Raw genomic sequence first — 18431 nt, 5'->3', positions numbered from 1 at the left:
ATCTAACTCCATCTAAGCCATGAGTCTTTCAAGAAAAAGTCCTATTTGGGAATTCTTCACATCTTAGAAGAATAAATTAAAAGCAAAATGTCAACTTGGTATCTCTAAATTAAATGAGAAGGGAAGGATCCAAAAATCATGAAAACAACATTCCCAATACATCTTCCTTATAAAATAAAATAAAAAGTGAAATTTGTAGAAAGGAAAGAAGACTGTTAGAAAATGCTGAGCTATGTAGGACACATTTTGTTCTCACTGACCAAAATTCAAAACAATAGATTTTACAAAAATGTTTTAAATGGATAATTCTTTATTATTATGAATCTATGGATACCAAAAATGAAAGCAAAAAGCTTGCCAAAATGATTGCTACAGATATTTTCAGTACTGAACCATATTTGGTAGTTTAAAGCAAGAGATTTCTTTGAGATCTGCCAAGTTATGAATCCTGGATAACAAGTTTTTTCTAGAAAATATGTAACTAAAAAGCGTCTTCGTAAATTATATTCTGTGAACAAAAAGGTACTTGATATTATTTAAAATATTGTTTGTATATGGTTATTTGTTTAATCTCACAAATGAATAACACAATAACCAGAGAAGCAGCCTAGTTAGTTGACAGTGTTAGGAAATTATTATCCCTGCACTTAATGCCAAACTTTAAAAATCACCTTAATAATTTAAAATTTGATAGCAATTCTATCCTCAAAGAGAAATTCACTTTGACCAAATATTGATTTTTAACATTCAGTGATTCCCCATTCAAAGATGGGAAATCATCCAAAATATGTATCTGGTTTTACACAGACATTCTTCAAGCAGATGGTCAGCACCCCTAACCCTTGCAATGCTCCAGAGTCAACTGTACATTTCCCAATACTGAAAAAGGCATAGATAAAATGTTTGTGGTGACATATTTGTTACAACAGTACTTTGGGAGAGAACTAAAACAATTCATACTTTTTTGGCCCAGACATCCCAGTCATGGGAATTTACCCACATAAGGTGTCTATTCATTAAGATATTTATGGAAATATGATTTTCAATATCAAAAATGGGATACAAGCTAAATATCTAATAATTGGGATGTGATAAAGTAAGCATCTTTTTCTACTTGAAGTAGTTATCATTACTGTTTTTTTGGCTAATTCTTATTGTCCTTGAGATCCCAATTCAATGTCACTTTCTTAGAAAAGCCTTCCTTTCCACCCAATTAGTATCAAGTTCTGTTATTGTACATTAGACTTTTTTTTTTTGGTGGGGGGTGGATTTAGTTTATACTTAGTGTGGGCTTCTAGGTGACACTAGCGGTAAAGAACCCGCCTGCCAGTGCAGGAGACTTAAGAGACCCAGGTTTGATCCCCTGGTCAGGAAGGTCCTCTGGAGGAGGGCATGGCAACCCACTCCAGTATTCTAGCCGGGAGAATCCCATGGACAGAGGGATCTGGCAGGCTACAGTTCATAGGGTCATAAAGTGTCAGACATGACTGAAGCAACTTAGCATATATGCACGCACATTCTTAGTACTACTAATTTCATTTCAGGGCTTATTTCATAAACACTAGCTTCTATTCTTCCTCTCTCCTGAAAATATTACACCCCATGAAGGTAGGTGTTGTATTTTGCTCACCACTGTACATTCAAGGCACATAGTAAATATTTATTATATGTATGAATGTGTACAATGGTATATATACAATGGATTAGCACAGAAGTCAGACATATGAAAATGGCTTATTAGGATGATAGTCATATAACAGATCTTCCCATAAATTTTCTTTGAATGTCCTGATAATATTAAATTATTTTAAAGTTGTATCTGAAACAGATAATGCCCAACATTTTAAGTGGTCTCCATAGTTTGAGGGGACATAAATATGGTAATTTCTCCAGAATAGGGTAACAAATGTGCCTTGAAATCATGACAGTTGCCTTTTTAAAAAGATATTAACAATAAAAAGCAATGCAAAGCTAATATAGCACAAAATATTAAATACACATAAAAGTTTGTAAATTGCTTAGTTTGTTGCTTTGCCAAACCAGATTTTTGGATGCAACTAAGCAATGGAAATGCTATTTATAAAGTATTCTATTATTTGAATAAGAAGAAAATATATTGCATGAGCAATCCTAAACTCATCCATGATCCTAAAATATTGTGCACAATCACTTGGAACATTAACCTCTTTCAAATCTAGTTGAGGTTCACTTTTCTTAGATCAAGGCAAAAAGAGAATTGTAGAAAAGAGACACCTAGGGGCATATTTTGTGCTGCAGAAGGAGCTGTAAATTAGATGATAAGCCACGGCTAGCACTTTTTGCATTTTTAATTTTTTTAGACTATGTTAGAAATTGTTGAAAGCTAATGAAATAGCTCTTTCTGAAAATAAAGTTGAATTCAGGCTTCATGGGATTGTTACGAACAGTAAATGAGTCATGCATGTAAAGTACAGAGCACAATGTCTGAGAGTATCCAATAAATGTTCCCATTCACTATAACCAATAGTTGGAAGATTCTAAAAACTACTTAGAATGTTATTTATTTTCACATTTCATTGTAAATATCATTTTACTTCCTAGCAATTCAATTTTCCAAAACTATTAATAGAAAACACACATACACGAATCTAACCTTTAGCTCTGTAGAGGCAGAAGCTAACTTTTTTGCTTCAGTTAATGCATGCAATTGTTGGTAGTCTACTGGTTTATACTTGGTGCTTCTGATTTCATTTTTCATATGAAATATCAGATTATCTGTTTTTCATCAAAAACAGAAAATGACAAAGAAACAATGCTATATTATTGGAAGTCAAAATAGAGTTTTGGCAACATGTTGACTATTGGTCTTATTTTTAAACATTTTAAAGCAAATATAAGAAGTAATATGTTACAATATTCATAGTATATTTAAATTCTATTTCTGGAAATTTAAAAATATTACCACTATATTCCTCAAATAAAATTACTTCTAAAAGAAGATAAAAGGAATACTTTCATTTTTTTAATATATTGAGAATTTTAGAAAATTATACTGTCAAGATACAACGTGTGATCATTCTTTTTATTTAAAATGTGTTAGTTATTAACTATGAATATTTAAGTATCACATTCATATGAATCAAATTAAGTAAATAGAACTTTTAAAGTCATAGTTGCATTTTTAACCTAGAAAAATTGACTCAGTTAAATACAAAAGAGGTTGAAACTGATAGCTAAGAAATTTAATAGGCCAGATAAGACAAAAAATGATATAAAATGTGTGGGCAGGCATTCTCCATCCAACTATATAAAATGTCCTAGTTTAGCTTGATATTAACTATTTTGATAAAATAAAATACAGGTAGAGGATAGTCAAGGCTATGGTTTTTCCAGTGGTCATGTATGGATGTGAGAGTTGGACTATAAAGCTGAGGGCCGAAGAATTGATGCTTTTGAACTGTGGTGTTGCAGAAGACTGTTGAGAGTCCCTTGGACTGCAAGGAGATCCAACCAGTCCATCCTAAAGGAGATCAGTCCTGGGTGTTCATTGGAAGGACTGATGTTGAAGCTGAAACTCCAATACTTTGGCCAGCTGATGCAAAGAGCTGACTCATTGGAAAAGACCCTGATGCTGGGAAAGATTGAGGGCAGGAGAAAGGGACGACAGAAGATGAGCTGGTTGGATGGCATCACCGACTCAACGGACATGAGTTTGGGTAAACTCTGGGAGTTGGTGATGGACAGGGAGGCCTGGCATGCTGCAGTTCATGGGGTCACAAAGAGTTGGACACGACTGAGCAACTGAACTGAATGAACTGAACTCCAAGGCGAAGAAACATGAAGTACAAAAATTTGAGTAATTCAAGCATCATTACCTCAATGATGTGAAAAATTCACCTGTGCAATGTAAGGCAACTAAAATTTATTAAGTATATCATGGGTCACATGATGGGAAGAAGGCTCCAAATGACTTAAGGACAAGCACAGTGAAGGAAAGAATGATTAGTCTGATTATTGTGAGGAAACCAAAGAAATTTTCACTATGACCAAAAAAATGAACCTTCCATTATTAAAATTTTGCAAATCAACGTTCTAGTTTTATATCACCCATAATCTACCATAAACCATAAAATAAGCTTAGAAGTAGGAAAAATACCTGAGCTATCATTTTTCTGAATTGTCATGAATAGTTGGTCTCTTTTATTCATGTTTTCCATACCTGTCAAGGAAACAAAAGAGAGCTAAAATTTTACAATGTTATTTTAAAACCTGTTTTAAAGAAATGTTCACTGTAGTGATTGTTGAAATCAAGTTCCAGGACTGGGTGCCATAACTCTTTGTATTTTATTAAAATTTGTTTCTCTTTGCTCCTAGAAGCCTCCTTTCACTAGTTTTTTCTCTTTGTGCTTTTCCTGGTCTTGGTTTTTCTTCTTCCAATCTCTTACCTCTGTCAGATTGTCCCAGAGACTGGTAAATATTTCACGATTTAAAAATTGTGTGTTTTATCTTGAGTTCTCAGAAGGAAAGAAAGTACATAAATTACAAAATAAAGCAGCTAGACAAATTACTTACTACTTCTCTTTAGCAACACAGCTCCTTTGGAGGACATGGGGATGTGTCATCCACTTCTAGAGAGCACTTGATGCTTAGCTGTCACCTCCTCCAGGGTTGGACTCAGCTGCAGACAAAGGCCTGGCCAAGAAACACATCATTCCTGGAGCAACCCATGCCAAAGACAGAGTGAGGCAAGGAGGTAAGGCAAGCCCAACAGTTTGGGCTTAATGAAGGTCACTCTGATGGGTAATATTAGCTCCAGGGTCCTCTTTGGGGTTGACCCAGACTTTGCTGAACCTGCATTAGAACTTTTTCTTTTGCCCAAGCTTGCTTCCTCCTTTCTTTCACAGGTATGCATCCCTGATAAATATCTAGCACTCCAAATTCTGTTTCTCCTTCCTAAGAACCCAACCTGCGATAGCACTGAACTGAAACAACATCTTTTTACGGCACATCCAGGGCAAGAGACTAGTCAAGTTGTTCCTCAAAAGACAGTACACATTTTTCATACATTTTTGTTCACTATCTACTAGGTTGAATTACCCATGTCTAGTTGTCTTTGCAGTAATGTAAATCTTCTTAAATGGAAGAAAAATTAGCAAAAATCCATATTTTTAGAAACTCTGCCAAGTTACCAAGAATCATGATGATTGCTCAACAGTTTTAGGGGTAAGCCTCAATGTGTAATTTCTTTAGGGTCTCTGTTAAAGAATTTTTCTTAAGTCTCTCACAAATTGACAACCCTCCCTACTGACTGGTTTTTACTCACACCCATATCCTATCAATTAAGAGTCTTCCTCGTTCTGAAAGATTTTGCACATCCAATCTGTCGAACTGTACTGTCTCAGGCACCCATCACCTGGATGACAGCAGCATCGCACTTTATACCCTTACAGTGCATCCTCCACACAGCAGCCCCAGTAACCTTTTAAACACTCTAATCTTACCTTGCTTGAACCTCTTCAATGGTACCTATACCCTTTGAAATAGTATCCCAACTTCTTTAAATGATCTATAAGGTCCTGCATAATCTTACCCTTGGTCACCTCTCTACCCACATTTCAATCACACCAGTCATTCTGTGTCTCAGACCTACCAAGTTCATTCTGCTTCAAGGTCATCCCACTTGTGGTTCTCTCTTTCTTAAAGACATTTCCTTCTTCTTTTTGCCTGGTTGGTTCCTTCCCAACCTTCAGCTTGACCAGCATGTCACCTCTTCAGAGAGATCCTACCAGATTTTTCCATCTAAATAAGGGAGGACCTTTGTTTCTCTCTCATTCGATTCTCTTCGTTTCCATGATAATTTGTATTAGTCTTCACATTTTCATGGTTACTGATCTGATATCTGTCTCCCTCCATGCTTGTCATATTTCTGATTGCATCCCCAGTCGCTGGCACAGAGTAGTAAGTACTCAATAAATATTATTTGTGGAAATGAATAAAAGGTAGTTGGTTGTAGCTAGATATTTTCTATCTCCTCAAAAGAACTGAAACAACAATTCCTAAATTCACACTGTAGCCTCACTCTCCTAACAATAACCTTGCAATTTTTAAAAAGCTGCTTTGATGTATAGCCAACAGAGAAGAATGACAAGCTTAAATACCCTCAGGGCCATCCAGTAAGTTAAATGAGAGAAGTGGCAAAATATACAACCATAAGGAGTGCAGAAAACATGGAAAATTGAAAAGTATTCCATGCCCAAAGATAATCAAATATACATTTTTTTCTTTTCCTAAAAACAAGTATTAGACAAACAAAGCAAACTCGGAAACAAATTTGTTCTTTTATTCAGCAGCCAGTTTCTGACCTCTGGTCTACTTTTCACATCTAGTTTTCATTTCATTCTCCCATGTATAACTGAACAATCTAAGTTTGCATCTCCATCCAAGAAAGACCTCACCAGTTCTCTGACTGGTTTTAGTTTTTCCTCCTTGGAGAGTTGAGCACTCCCCAAGGATTTAGGATTGATTTCCCTGGGCTTAAGATGATAAGACTGAGGCTCTAAAATAAGATGGGGTTTTGCAGATTTTGTTTCAGTTACCTTGCATGCATGCTCAGTCGCTTTAGTCATGTCTGACTCTTTGCAACCCTATGGACCGTAGCCCACCAGGCTCTTCTGTCCATGGGATTCTCCAGGCAAGGATACTGGAGTAGGTCATGCCCTTCTCCAGTTCAGCTATGTTGGTCTACCCCTATTTAATTTGTTCCTCCTGGTTTTCAGAGAAACATCATGAAAGCCACACCATGTTTCTCACCATTTCTACATAAGGAAGCAGAATTTGCCACCCCAAAATATGTCTCCTTAGAATAGTATTTTAAACTGGTCATTTTCTAGGAAACAGCAGACATGGAAAACACTCTAGGGGCCCACATTAAAGTTTTTTAATGATATGACCATTTGGCTGCTATATTTGTTCTTTCACTTGGAACAGAAGGTATCATTAATCATATAGAGGCATTAACAAAATTTATGTAGCAGCTTCAAATAATAACAATCAGGCCAATAGCTTGCTCAGGTTGAAGTCTCTGTGATTAAATTGGGGTCCTATAGAATTCAATGCATGGCCCTCAGGAGTCTAACTGCTTCCCAGTGAGAAACTTGAACTATAATACACACTGAGTTAATGAGTTTTGGCTTTTTATATGAAGTGTCTTCTGATGTAATTCGTCTTAACACACATACGTGAAGAATCAAATTTCCGCTCTGAATGATCCTCTTCCTAGTTTAGGAAAAATACTAGGAAAATAGTTTGGTTTAGGAAAATCTTGGCTTAAATCTTTACTAATGGCATTGTTACTCCAACAATTTTTATTACAATTTGTGTGAGTATGCCATTTTCACTTTATGCTTACTAGTGAATTTGTGAAAAATTCAAAGCGGCAACTTCAGCCCATAGTTTAAATGCTTTGGGTTGACTAATGGCTACTTGAACAGAATTTTCCATGTTAAATAATTTAGGAACACTTAGTTTTAGATATTATTCCATGTTCACATTATGTGACATTTTAGAAATTGCTTATAGTGTTGTCAAAATAAGTCTCTTAGATCTACCTGATTACTGAAAATATTTTAAAATAATATATTTTTATGAGAAATTTACTATTCTGTAGGAAGAACATGGAGAAGGCAATGGCACCCCACTCCAGTATTCTTGCCTGGAAAATCCCACGGATTGAGGAGCCTGGTAGGCTGCAGTCCATGGGGCTGCTGAGGGTCGGACATGACTGAGCGACTTCACTTTCACTTTTCACTTTCATGCATTGGAGAAGGAAATGGCAGCCCACTCCAGTGTTCCTGCCTGGAGAATCCCAGGGACGGGGGAGCCTGCTGGGCTGCCATCTATGGGGTCGCACAGAGTCGGACACGACTGAAGTGACTTAGCAGTAGGAAGAACATTTTGATATATAATATAATGATAGCCTTGTAGTAGCTAGAGGGCTGAAAAAACATTTTAATATAATGTTAATTTTATCAGATATGATACAGAATCTAAATCTAAAAAAAAAATTTACAACTTCGACTAGTCTCTACAGGGTAAGTGAACAATCTGGACTTCTCTAGAGATGAGAACAAAATAGCAAAGAGGCCATTTGTACAATAAGGCAATCTTTCTACAGTGTTAAAATTTGTATTCTGTGACCAGGGATTGAACCTGGGCTCCCTGCATTGAGTGCCGTCTTAGCCACTGGACCACCAGGAAGGCCCCATATTCTCTTTTAAATTCTAAGCAGAATGGCACATATTACTTCTATAATGAAACATTATGTTTTGTAGTTGGTATAAGATAAAATTATTGTCCTAGAAAAACTAATGGAAACAAAGGGTAAATTATGAGAGCTAATAAAAATGATTATATAAAGTACTCAGTTACATTATAAATGTCTCAAAATTAGACATAATGGGAAAAGATCTCATTGAAAACAGCAACCACGGGAAGGAATTCCCTGGTGGTTCAGTGGTTCAGACTTCACCTTTCAATGCAGGGGTAAGAGTTAGTTAGATCCCTGATCAAGGAGCTAAGATCCCACATGCCTTGCCGCCAAAGACCAAAACATAAAACGGAAACAATATTGTAACAAATTCAATAAAGACTATTTCACTGTTCCATGTCCAAAAACAAAACAAAACAAAACAAAAATGGAAACAAAACAAACAACAAAAGAAGAGCAACCAAACAAAACAAAATATCCAGGTATAATCTGTACAAAAGTTTATAGAACTCATAAATTTGTAGAACTCATAAAAAACCACAACAAAATGTAGTACAGGAAATAAAGCTTGGATAGAGAGAAACAATGCTAATAATGTGTACCAAACATTTAATAGTGGCAATTTTGGGGTAGTAGGATTATATTTGATTTTGATTTTTTCTTTTTGCTTGAGCAGTTTCTAAATTTTTCTCTTTTTAACAGAATAAAAACACATTTTAAAAAACACTAAGCAGGAACAAATATTTATTTCACTGTATTGGGGGAAATGCTACTGCATTTTCCACATTTCACCAATTTAAAAAGAAACAATTTCATGACACCAAGGAACCTTTAAAATGTGAACTTGATTATAGCAATGTAGTTTTCCACTCTAATACTGAATTGAATTATTTCTTACTAATCTTTTTTTATTAAAAGACATGATATATTAAGTACATTTGTAGAATTTCACAGAGCTTGAAAACATTAGCATTAAAATATTTACAAGGTCGTATTTTAATTCTCTATAAAGTGTTAGCCGCTCAGTCATGTCTGACTCTTTGCGACCTGATGGACTATATAGCCTGCAAGGCTCCTCTGTCCATGGGATTCTTCAGGTAAGAATACTAGAGTGGGTAGCCATTCCCTTCTCCAGGGGATCTTCCCAACCCAGGAATCGAACCCAGGTCTCCTGCATTGCAGGCAGATTCTTTACCGTCTAAGCCACTAGGGAAGCCTTAATTCTCTATAGGAAATAAATACATACATATTTTTTTAAATTATAAAAGTATTGGTTATATAGCATCAAACTGTATAGAAAACTATAGGGTAAATAGTTTCCAGCACTTATATTTAGCCCTAATAGTCATTTTTAATGTTTTCTTTTCTATTCTTTGAAAGACTTTATGTATATAGAAGTACACATCCAGTTTTACACAAATGCAAGCATGACATATATACAATTCAAAAGTTGCTTTTGTTTTTTCCTTCTTTTTTTTTTTAACTACACCACATAGCTTGTGGGATCTTAGTTTCCTGACCAGGAATTGAACTCGGGCCCTTGACAGTGAGAGCACAGATTTCTAACCACTGGATTGACAGGGAATTCCTACAAGTTGCTTTTCATTTTATAACCTGATTATATTTCTATATCATGTTATTTATGTGTCCATGTTTATATATATACTTATCTTTAATGGCTATTAAATGACATACTAGTATGTCATATATATGTTACTATCATCATTATTTATATTATATATATATATACATACAATCAACTAGTACAAGAATCCATGAAAGAAAATTTCAAAAAAATTCTGCCCTTTTACTGTAAAACCAGACCCATAATCAACGAAAATCTATAAAAATGTCTGCCCTTTTACAATTCTTATAAATTTGCTTATAAAGCAAATTCTATATGTAGTCAACCTTTAAGAATTTTGCTATTTTTAAGTCTCTAATAACTCAAAAAGGAGAGCTTAAATCAACCTCATTAATGAAAAGGATTCAAATGCAAACCTAATTATCTCAAATGCTTTTCCAGTAAAAGTCTGGGGAGCAGAGTCAAGCAGAAAAAAGTATTAACTACGGCAAGAAATCTAGAAATTTCTGAGGGACTTCAGATATCCACAGAGAGTGGAGGTAACTTCGTGGAGCCACTCATGCCCTTACTTCTGCTACATCCTTAGAGTATTTCAATCATTTTAAAAGCCAGGAGAAAAATGTATAAGCACCCAGTTTAAAGCAGCACATAGTTGGAAAAAAGAGGGGGCAAATTTGTGGGGGGGATGGATTTCCAGACACTGAGGTGGCGGGGGCGGGGGGGGCGTTAAATGAATTCATACAGCTTATGTCGATAGTCTCAGAAATCCGACCAGAAGTCGTGGCTGGTGTTTTCAAGTTTAGGCCAAATAACTGGGGAAATTAAGTAATTATTTATGAAGAAATACTATTTTGTCCCTGTTTTCTCCCATAAAAGATAACATTGATCTTCTGTTATGAAAAAACTCACCACCTGTCCTGCTTACTTGACTTGCCACTTTGGACCTGAAGACTTTGTTACCTTTCTTGGACACAATTTGGAAATCCACTTTCTTTTCCTGCATACCTGGGCTTGAAGTGAGAGGCTCATCTACTTCTTCCTGGCCCTCTTTACTCCTAACCTCTTCATCAGTAGAGGGGTTTCATATAATTCACTCCCTGAAAATCATTTGTATAGATTTTTACAATATTCTTTATCTGTTCTCCTAGCCCCGGCTACTATCATACAAGTGCCTGAATGAGTGATGTCTCAAAAACCCGAGTATTTCTGTTTTCCCATTGCTTTCCAGACAAAGTTTCCAACTCTGCAGAGTTGACAAGAACCTCTTCCTTGACAAGAATACAGCTCTTGCCTACTTAGCCCCCTTTTTAGCCATCACCCCTTACACAATCTATACTCCAGCTTTCCCAAACCATTTGCAGATCCTTGAACACACAGACACACAGAGATCCCTGAACACACACACAATGCCTCCCAGAGATTTTCACATTCTAATCCACAAAAACCTGTGAATATGTTATGTTATACAGCACAGGAGAATTAAGTGCAGCTAATCAGCTGATTTTACCTATGGAGTGTACCTGGAATTACACAAGTGAGCCCAATATAATCACTAGGCTTCCTAGTAAGAGGAAGGCAGGAGAGTCACAGGGAAGGAGATGTGATGACAGAAGCTGAGGTCAAAGAGAAGATTTGAAGATGCTACCTGCTTGCTTTGAAGATGGAGAAATGGGACCATGAGCCAAGGAATGTAGGGCTATCACCTGAAGCTAGGATAGGCAAGGAAATACATTCAAATCTCCATAGAGCCTCCCAGAAGGCACATAAACCTACTGAAACCTGATTTCAACCCAGTGAGACTTTTTATGGACATCTGACAGACTTGTAAGACAAATTTGTATTAAGCTACTAATTTGTTATTTGTAATTTGTTATTTAGCAGTAGTAAACTGACAATTCTGCTGTTTCACACCTTCTGGCCTATGAAGGAAGGCCTTTCCTTTGTTGGCCAATACTTTATTTTTAAGTCTCATTTTAAGCATCCCACTGGATCTTTTCCTGATCCAGATTATGACTGTTTTTCTTTCTTGTGCTACTATTACTGTACTTTGTATACCTCCCTACTGATGCATTTATTCATTTCTTCAATGTTTCTTGAACATCTATCATATACTAAGGGGCTTCCCAGGTGGCTCAGTGGTAAAGAATCCACCTGTCCATGCCGGAGATGTGGGTTCGATCCCTGGGTCAGGAAGATCCCTTGGAGGAGGAAACGGTAACCCACTTCAGTATTCTTGCCTGGGAAATCCCATGGACAGAGGAGACTGGTGGGATACAGTCCACGGATCCCAAAGAGTTGGACACATCTTAGCAACTAATCAACAACAATGATCATATACTAATTAAGGGATATAGATTTATTCAGGCTCTGCAAAGACCTTCCCTGGCCATTCACTGTTTATGCCCTCAATCTAATTCTTTTCCTTCATTGTACTCCTCACTATATGGCATTATACTATGTATTTATCAATTTACTTATTTATTAATACTTATTGCTCACTTCTGCAACTAGGATGTATGCTCCATGAAAGCTAGGCCTTCGGCTGATCATCGCAGTCTCTCTAGTGTCTAAAATAGTGCCCGACATAACAGACACTCAGTATACATTTGCTGAAAAAGCATTGACTGATTATATTAGAGATCACAGTTCTGTTCCTAAAGCCTGGGAGTACTAGAGGCAAACATGTACTTTTCACCTCCTCTCTTCCAGTTTCTAAAAATCTAAGTATGAGGTGAAAATTATTATAAAGGACAAACTCCAGATGAAAATGGGCAGTGGAGGGAAGTGCATGTCGAGAAGTAAGGAAAGATAAACACTCCTGCATCATCCTGGTGAGCACGGACTGTAAATCCTTGTCAACTACAGTTGAAGGTGCCTCTTGACCAGATGTTCAGCTGCCAGTCACAGCACACAACCCCCCAGTGGACAGAAACCAGGAAAAGGTATCTGTTTATTAGTAATTTAAAGATGTCTATGCTATTTTACTTGTCCAAGACCTTGAGGGTAAGGACATACTTTGCATAGCATACTGGTCTTTCTTATCTCCAACATATTCTGAGTGAAAAAAGCAAGTTGCACTATGATACATATTATATGATACCATTAAATAAACATGCACAGACACAAAGAATTGTATGTATCTCTCTATTTCTCCAAACAGGAAAAAAAAAAAAAAAAAGCCTACAGGTTATACAAATAGATCAAGCTGAAGAGGATACTGCAACTGGAGTTTTAGTTTCAAAGGGAACTTTAGCTTTATCTATAATAAAATTTTGGCTAAAATATTAAGGGCTTCCCTGATAGCTCACTTGGTAAAAAATCCGCCTGCAATGCAGGAGACCCCAGTTTGATTCCTGGGTCAGGAAAATCTGCTGGAGGAAGGACAGGCTACCCACTCCAGTTTTCTTGGGCTTCCCTTGTGGTTCAGCTGGTAGAGAATCTGCCTGCAATGTGGGAGACCTGGGTTCGATCCTTGGGTTGGGAAGATCCCCTGGAGAAGAGAAAGGTTATCCACTCTAGTATTCTGGCCTGGAGAATTCCATGGACTGTATAGTCCATGGAGTCACAAAGAGTTCGACACAACTGAGTGACTTTCACTTTTCACAGGCTAAAATATAGACCTTTATTTTTCTTTTTAATAATGAGAATATATATATGTATATTTGTATAATTAAAAGTAATAAACACTACAAGATGTCTTTTTCCTAAATAATTATATTACCTATTATAGAATTAATACAATTATATTCAAGTTTATAAATGATTATCCAGTGGGTTCTGGTACTGAATGCCCCGTATACCAAACATACCCATCTTCGAGCCTGCCAAACTGGGACTAGTTCTGAGCACCTTGACCCTACCAGGTTGCAACAACCCTGTGAAATCCCTGAAATATCCAGTTAGCTTGATCTTTAATTTTGAATATAATTAAATAATTTTTGTACAAACTTGTTGTGCCTTGTACAAGAAATTTCTTCTGACATTTTTAACTAAATGAAACACAATACTTTTACTCTTGACTAATGGTCACAAATGCATTGCTCCATTGCTGATTATAAGCTTGCTCATTAAAAGAGAAGTGCCAATGTCAAGGTTACAAGGAAGTTTACAGAGTTCAACAATTAAATGGAATTTTGATATGCTTTTCACTATTACTGCTGAGGAAATGTTATCATCTGGTATATAAAACTGTGGCAGACAGCCAGTTGACAGTATCCAGTCTTCTCATTTTCCATCCTAAAAGAATCCAATTTTGTTCAGAGTTAAAACATTGCCCTTCCTTGATACCCCTGAGGATCCAAGTGACCATGTGACACAGTTCCAGTCAGTGAACTGTAAGCTGGGAATCTGGGGACAAGACTTGCCTTTTCATATGGGTACTGCCCCTTCTTCACATCCTTCCTCTTTCATTCTTTCCTGGAATGTGGATGTGAAACTAGGTGTAGGGAGACCATCAAGATACACACTAACTATTGTAGAGAATAAAGCCAAAGGGACCCTGGGATCCTAATGACATCAAGTACTGCTGCGACAGCTGAGGACTACTTTTCTCTGGACTTGTTGTTATGAGAAGAATAAATTCCCAAGCTTCTGCCACCAGGTTCAATAACTTTCAGCCAAACACAATTCCGAGCTGATATAGGCTGGGATGATATGAAGCATCCAGGTGAGTTTGATGCTTCACCATATAAAGCAGTGCAAAAAATGCTTCTAGAAAAGTATCCATCAATATAGGCATAGGTTAAAAAATAATTCAGTCATTGCTCTTCAATAGTAGCATGAGAAAATTATAGCTACCAAATTTCCTATTTTAAAACTCCAGTAGAGTTTTATTTGTAATTTCAACACAGCTCAGTGAGACTATAGGTAAAAAGATGTGTAGGTGGTTCTGGAAGGGGAAAGATAAAAATCCTTGGAAACTTAATTCCACTATCAAAAAGTAAAACAGAAGAATGTATCTGTGGGGTTTCAATACTTCTGAATAAATCGCTTTTGCACAAAGAATCGATTATGTGAGGAATTTTCCTTTTAAATGCTACACAAAAGTGTTGGATGTTTTTTTAGTTTTTAAAGAAAAATAGCAACCTACCACTTTTTAACAATACTCTAAAATGCTGTTAAACGACAGTATCTGGAACGTGATCACACTAATACATTTTGAATGAATGAAATAATAATAAGTAAGAAGTATTAACTCATTTTCCTGTTATTGCTAGTTAAAGAAAAGATATCCAGGCTAAGATGTGAAGAAACAAAGAGAAAGATTAAAGACATTACAGTAAAGTTTAGAGAGAGTAAAAAAAAAAGGAAAATCTGAGGGAAGAAAATTATGTTTACTTCCTATTTCCCCTTTCCAGTTCTCTCAAATTTGGGTCAACAAACAAAACAAAAAACATCTTCCTTCCCTAGAAAAGCAAACTCATATTTTAGTTCAGCTGCACTGAAGTGGTTACAAGTTTGACCACAGAGGAAGCAGGGCGCTGATTTTGAACCATCAAAGGTGGGCCCTAAGGTAGGTCTGGTTGGGATTTTCAGTGATAGGAGAGCACCTAACTCAGGCTGAGCAGCTTACACTGAAGAAAATGGAGGGAACTGCTGATGTGGGAAGAGGGGCTGAAAGGGGAGAGTGTAGTGAAAGATGTCAAATAGCCTTTTCCGGTTTCAATTTATGTTTCAACTTAGTCCTTCACACAGAAAAGGAATGGAAAATTCTCTACTATTCTTTATTTCATGTTCTCTTTCCATGGGGACCCATATTATCTGCACAATGATTAGAAAGTCCTTATATGAAAAATCTCAAAAATATCCTATGAAAGCTAGAGAGGTAAAAAAAATAAATCAAAATAAAAAACATTTTTTTCCCTCAGAGAAAGAGGGAAGGAAGAGTTCTCTTTTTGCCTGTGGGGTCAGAGGTGGGAGGGGCTGAGAGAAACAAATAATCCTGTGATACAAGGACAAATAGTAAGAATTTGGTTGTACAGGATTTTCCCCTTGACTTTAAAAGTACTACCAAAATCAGTTCAGTTCAGTCGCTCAGTCATGTCCGACTCTTTGTGACCCCATGAATCACAGCACGCCAGGCCTCCCTGTCCATCACCAACTCCCAGAGTTCACCCAGACTCCCGTCCATCAAGTCAGTGATGCCATCCAGCCATCTCATCCTCTGTCGTCCCCTTCTCCTCCTGCCCCCAATCCCTCCCAGCATCAGAGTCTTTTCCAATGAGTCAACTCTTCTCATGAGGTGGCCAAAGTACTGGAGTTTCAGCTTTAGCATCATTCCTTCCAAAGAAATCCCAGGGCTGATCTCCTTCAGAATGCACTGGTTGGATCTCCTTGCAGTCCAAGGGACTCTCAAGAGTCTTCTCTAACACCACAGTTCAAAAGCATCAATTCTTCGGTGCTTAGCCTTCTTCACAGTCCAACTCTCACATCCATACATGACCACAGAAAAAACCATAGCCTTGACCAGACGAACCTTTGTTGGCAAAGTAATGTCTCTGCTTTTGAATATGCTATCTAGGTTGGTCATAACTTTCCTTCCAAGGAGTAAGCGTCTTTTAATTTCATGGCTGCAGTCACCATCTGCAGTGATTTTGGAGCCCCCAAAAATAAAGTCTGACACTGTTTCCACTGTTTCCCCATCTATTTCCCATGAAGTGATGGGACCAGATGCCATGATCTTCGTTTTCTGTTGAGCTTTAAGCCAACTTTTTCACTCTCCACTTTCACTTTCATCAAGAGGCTTTTGAGTTCCTCTTCACTTTCTGCCATAAGGGTGGTGTCATCTGCATATCTGAGGTTATTGATATTTCTCCCGGCAATCTTGATTCCAGCTTGTGTTTCTTCCAGTCCAGCGTTTCTCATGATGTACTCTGCATAGAAGTTAAATACGCAGGGTGACAATACACAGCCTTGACGTACCCCTTTTCCTATTGGGAACCAAAATATGTTGGTTCAAAATATAACGATCAATAATATATGAAAGAGTAACTAACATATGGCTACTATCTATCAGTGGCAATCAAAAATATAAGACATCTAAGATATTCATGCAATAGATTTTAAAAAGAGAATCCTAAAGAAAACACCATATTAGGCCAACAAAATAGGTTTGTTTAAAATATAATTGAAGTCAATCCATGTCTTCAAAACTAAGGCATACCTTAATTCCAGAGTAGTGTTGAGCTTTGGAGTAAGGCTAACAAAGATTAAATTCCACCTCCACTACTACAATATTGTGGGACTCTCAGCAAATTATTTAAACAGTAGAAAAGATGTAATATTGTAAGGATGTCAGCTCCTTCAAACTGATTTATACAATCCCAACTGAAATCCTAGATTTTTTGTGTGTATATGAGTTTGGCAAGCTGATTTAATAATATGTATAGAACTTCAAATACAAATAGCCAAGGGAATCTTAGAGAACAAAGCTGGACAAAGCTGGGGGATTTACAGCACCATATAATAATATTCATTATGAAGTTGCAGTAATTAAGACAGTGTATTATTGGAAAAAGGATGGATAAATAGAACAATGAACAGTAAGTATAGAGTCAAGAAACAGATCCACACATAGTCACCTGATTTATGGAAGAGGTGAGTCACACTGCTGTGAAATATGCAAAAAAGAGTCTTTAATAAATATTCCTGTGTCAATTGGTTGTCCATATGGAAAAAATGAATCTTGACCCCATACCTCCCAACATTCACAAAAATCAATTCCAGATGTATTAAAGATCTACATGCAATAGATAAAAAATGAGGCTTTTAGAAGAACACATAGGCGAACATATTCATGACCTTGGAGTTGGCAAAGATTTTTTAAACAGTTCACCAAAAATGCTAATCATAAATGGAAAATGTATTAAGTTGGGAAATACTCAAATAAAGAACTTCTGTTCATCCAAATACACCACTCAGGGAGTTAAAAGACAACCCAAAGAGTAGGAAAATGTATTTGCAATACATATATTTAACAAAGATTGGAATCCAGAATACATATGTATTTTTAAAACACATAGAAGTAAATAAGGAAAAGGCAGACTGCACAATAGAAACTGGGGCAGAAGGCCTGAAAAGCCACTCCACAAAAACAAAACAAAACACGGAAGCTGATAACCAAAAGGCCAATAAATATTTTAAAGAGCTGAACTTCATTCATTAGGAAAATCCAACTTAAAATCAAATTGCAGTACCTCTATAAACACAGTAGGGTAGCTAAAATGAAAAAGGCAGACAATACCAAATGCTGGTAAGAAGCTAGAACAACCAGAAAATTCATACACTGTAATAAGTGTGCAAATTGGTTCAATTGCTTTAGAGAACAGTGCAGTTATACAACCCAGCCAATCTCCTCCCACAGAAATGTGCACATACCGTCACAGGAAACATGTACAAGAATGTTCACAGCAGCACTGTTTCTCATAGCCCCAAATTAGAAACTACCTAAATGTCTATTAGTGGTTGAGTAAATGAATTGTGGGCTTTCTGTCTGGAACTGTCTTTCCTTGGTTTTCACTATCTTGACACTTTAGAAGATTACAGGCCAGTTATTTTGTCAAATGCCCTTCAATTTGGGTCTGATTATTTTCAAAATTAGAC

General features: G+C 36.6%; 1 protein-coding gene across 8 annotated transcripts in view; it reads right to left on the bottom strand.

Annotated features, from left to right (window-relative positions):
* Window positions 1-18431, bottom strand: part of CCDC148 (coiled-coil domain containing 148) — a 301195-nt gene that overhangs the window by 210637 nt on the left and 72127 nt on the right. For 3 of the 8 annotated variants that reach the window (XM_070767658.1, XM_070767657.1, XM_070767660.1), the window contains one exon: window positions 4136-4198. The exons of 1 other annotated variant lie outside the window; for it this stretch is intronic. In XM_070767658.1, the coding sequence (XP_070623759.1) occupies window positions 4136-4147 (12 nt within the window). In that variant the 5' untranslated portion in view covers window positions 4148-4198. Of the gene's footprint in view, window positions 1-2632; window positions 2755-4135; window positions 4199-4551; window positions 4672-18431 lie in introns of those variants that run through there. 4 more of the 8 variants (XM_070767653.1, XM_070767656.1, XM_019972422.2 and 1 more) reach the window with 3 other exon arrangements.

The sequence above is a fragment of the Bos indicus genome, chromosome 2 (genome assembly GCF_029378745.1).
Source record: "Bos indicus isolate NIAB-ARS_2022 breed Sahiwal x Tharparkar chromosome 2, NIAB-ARS_B.indTharparkar_mat_pri_1.0, whole genome shotgun sequence".
Classification (NCBI taxonomy): Eukaryota; Metazoa; Chordata; class Mammalia; order Artiodactyla; family Bovidae; genus Bos; species Bos indicus.
This window is presented reverse-complemented; position numbering and strand designations above follow the sequence as displayed.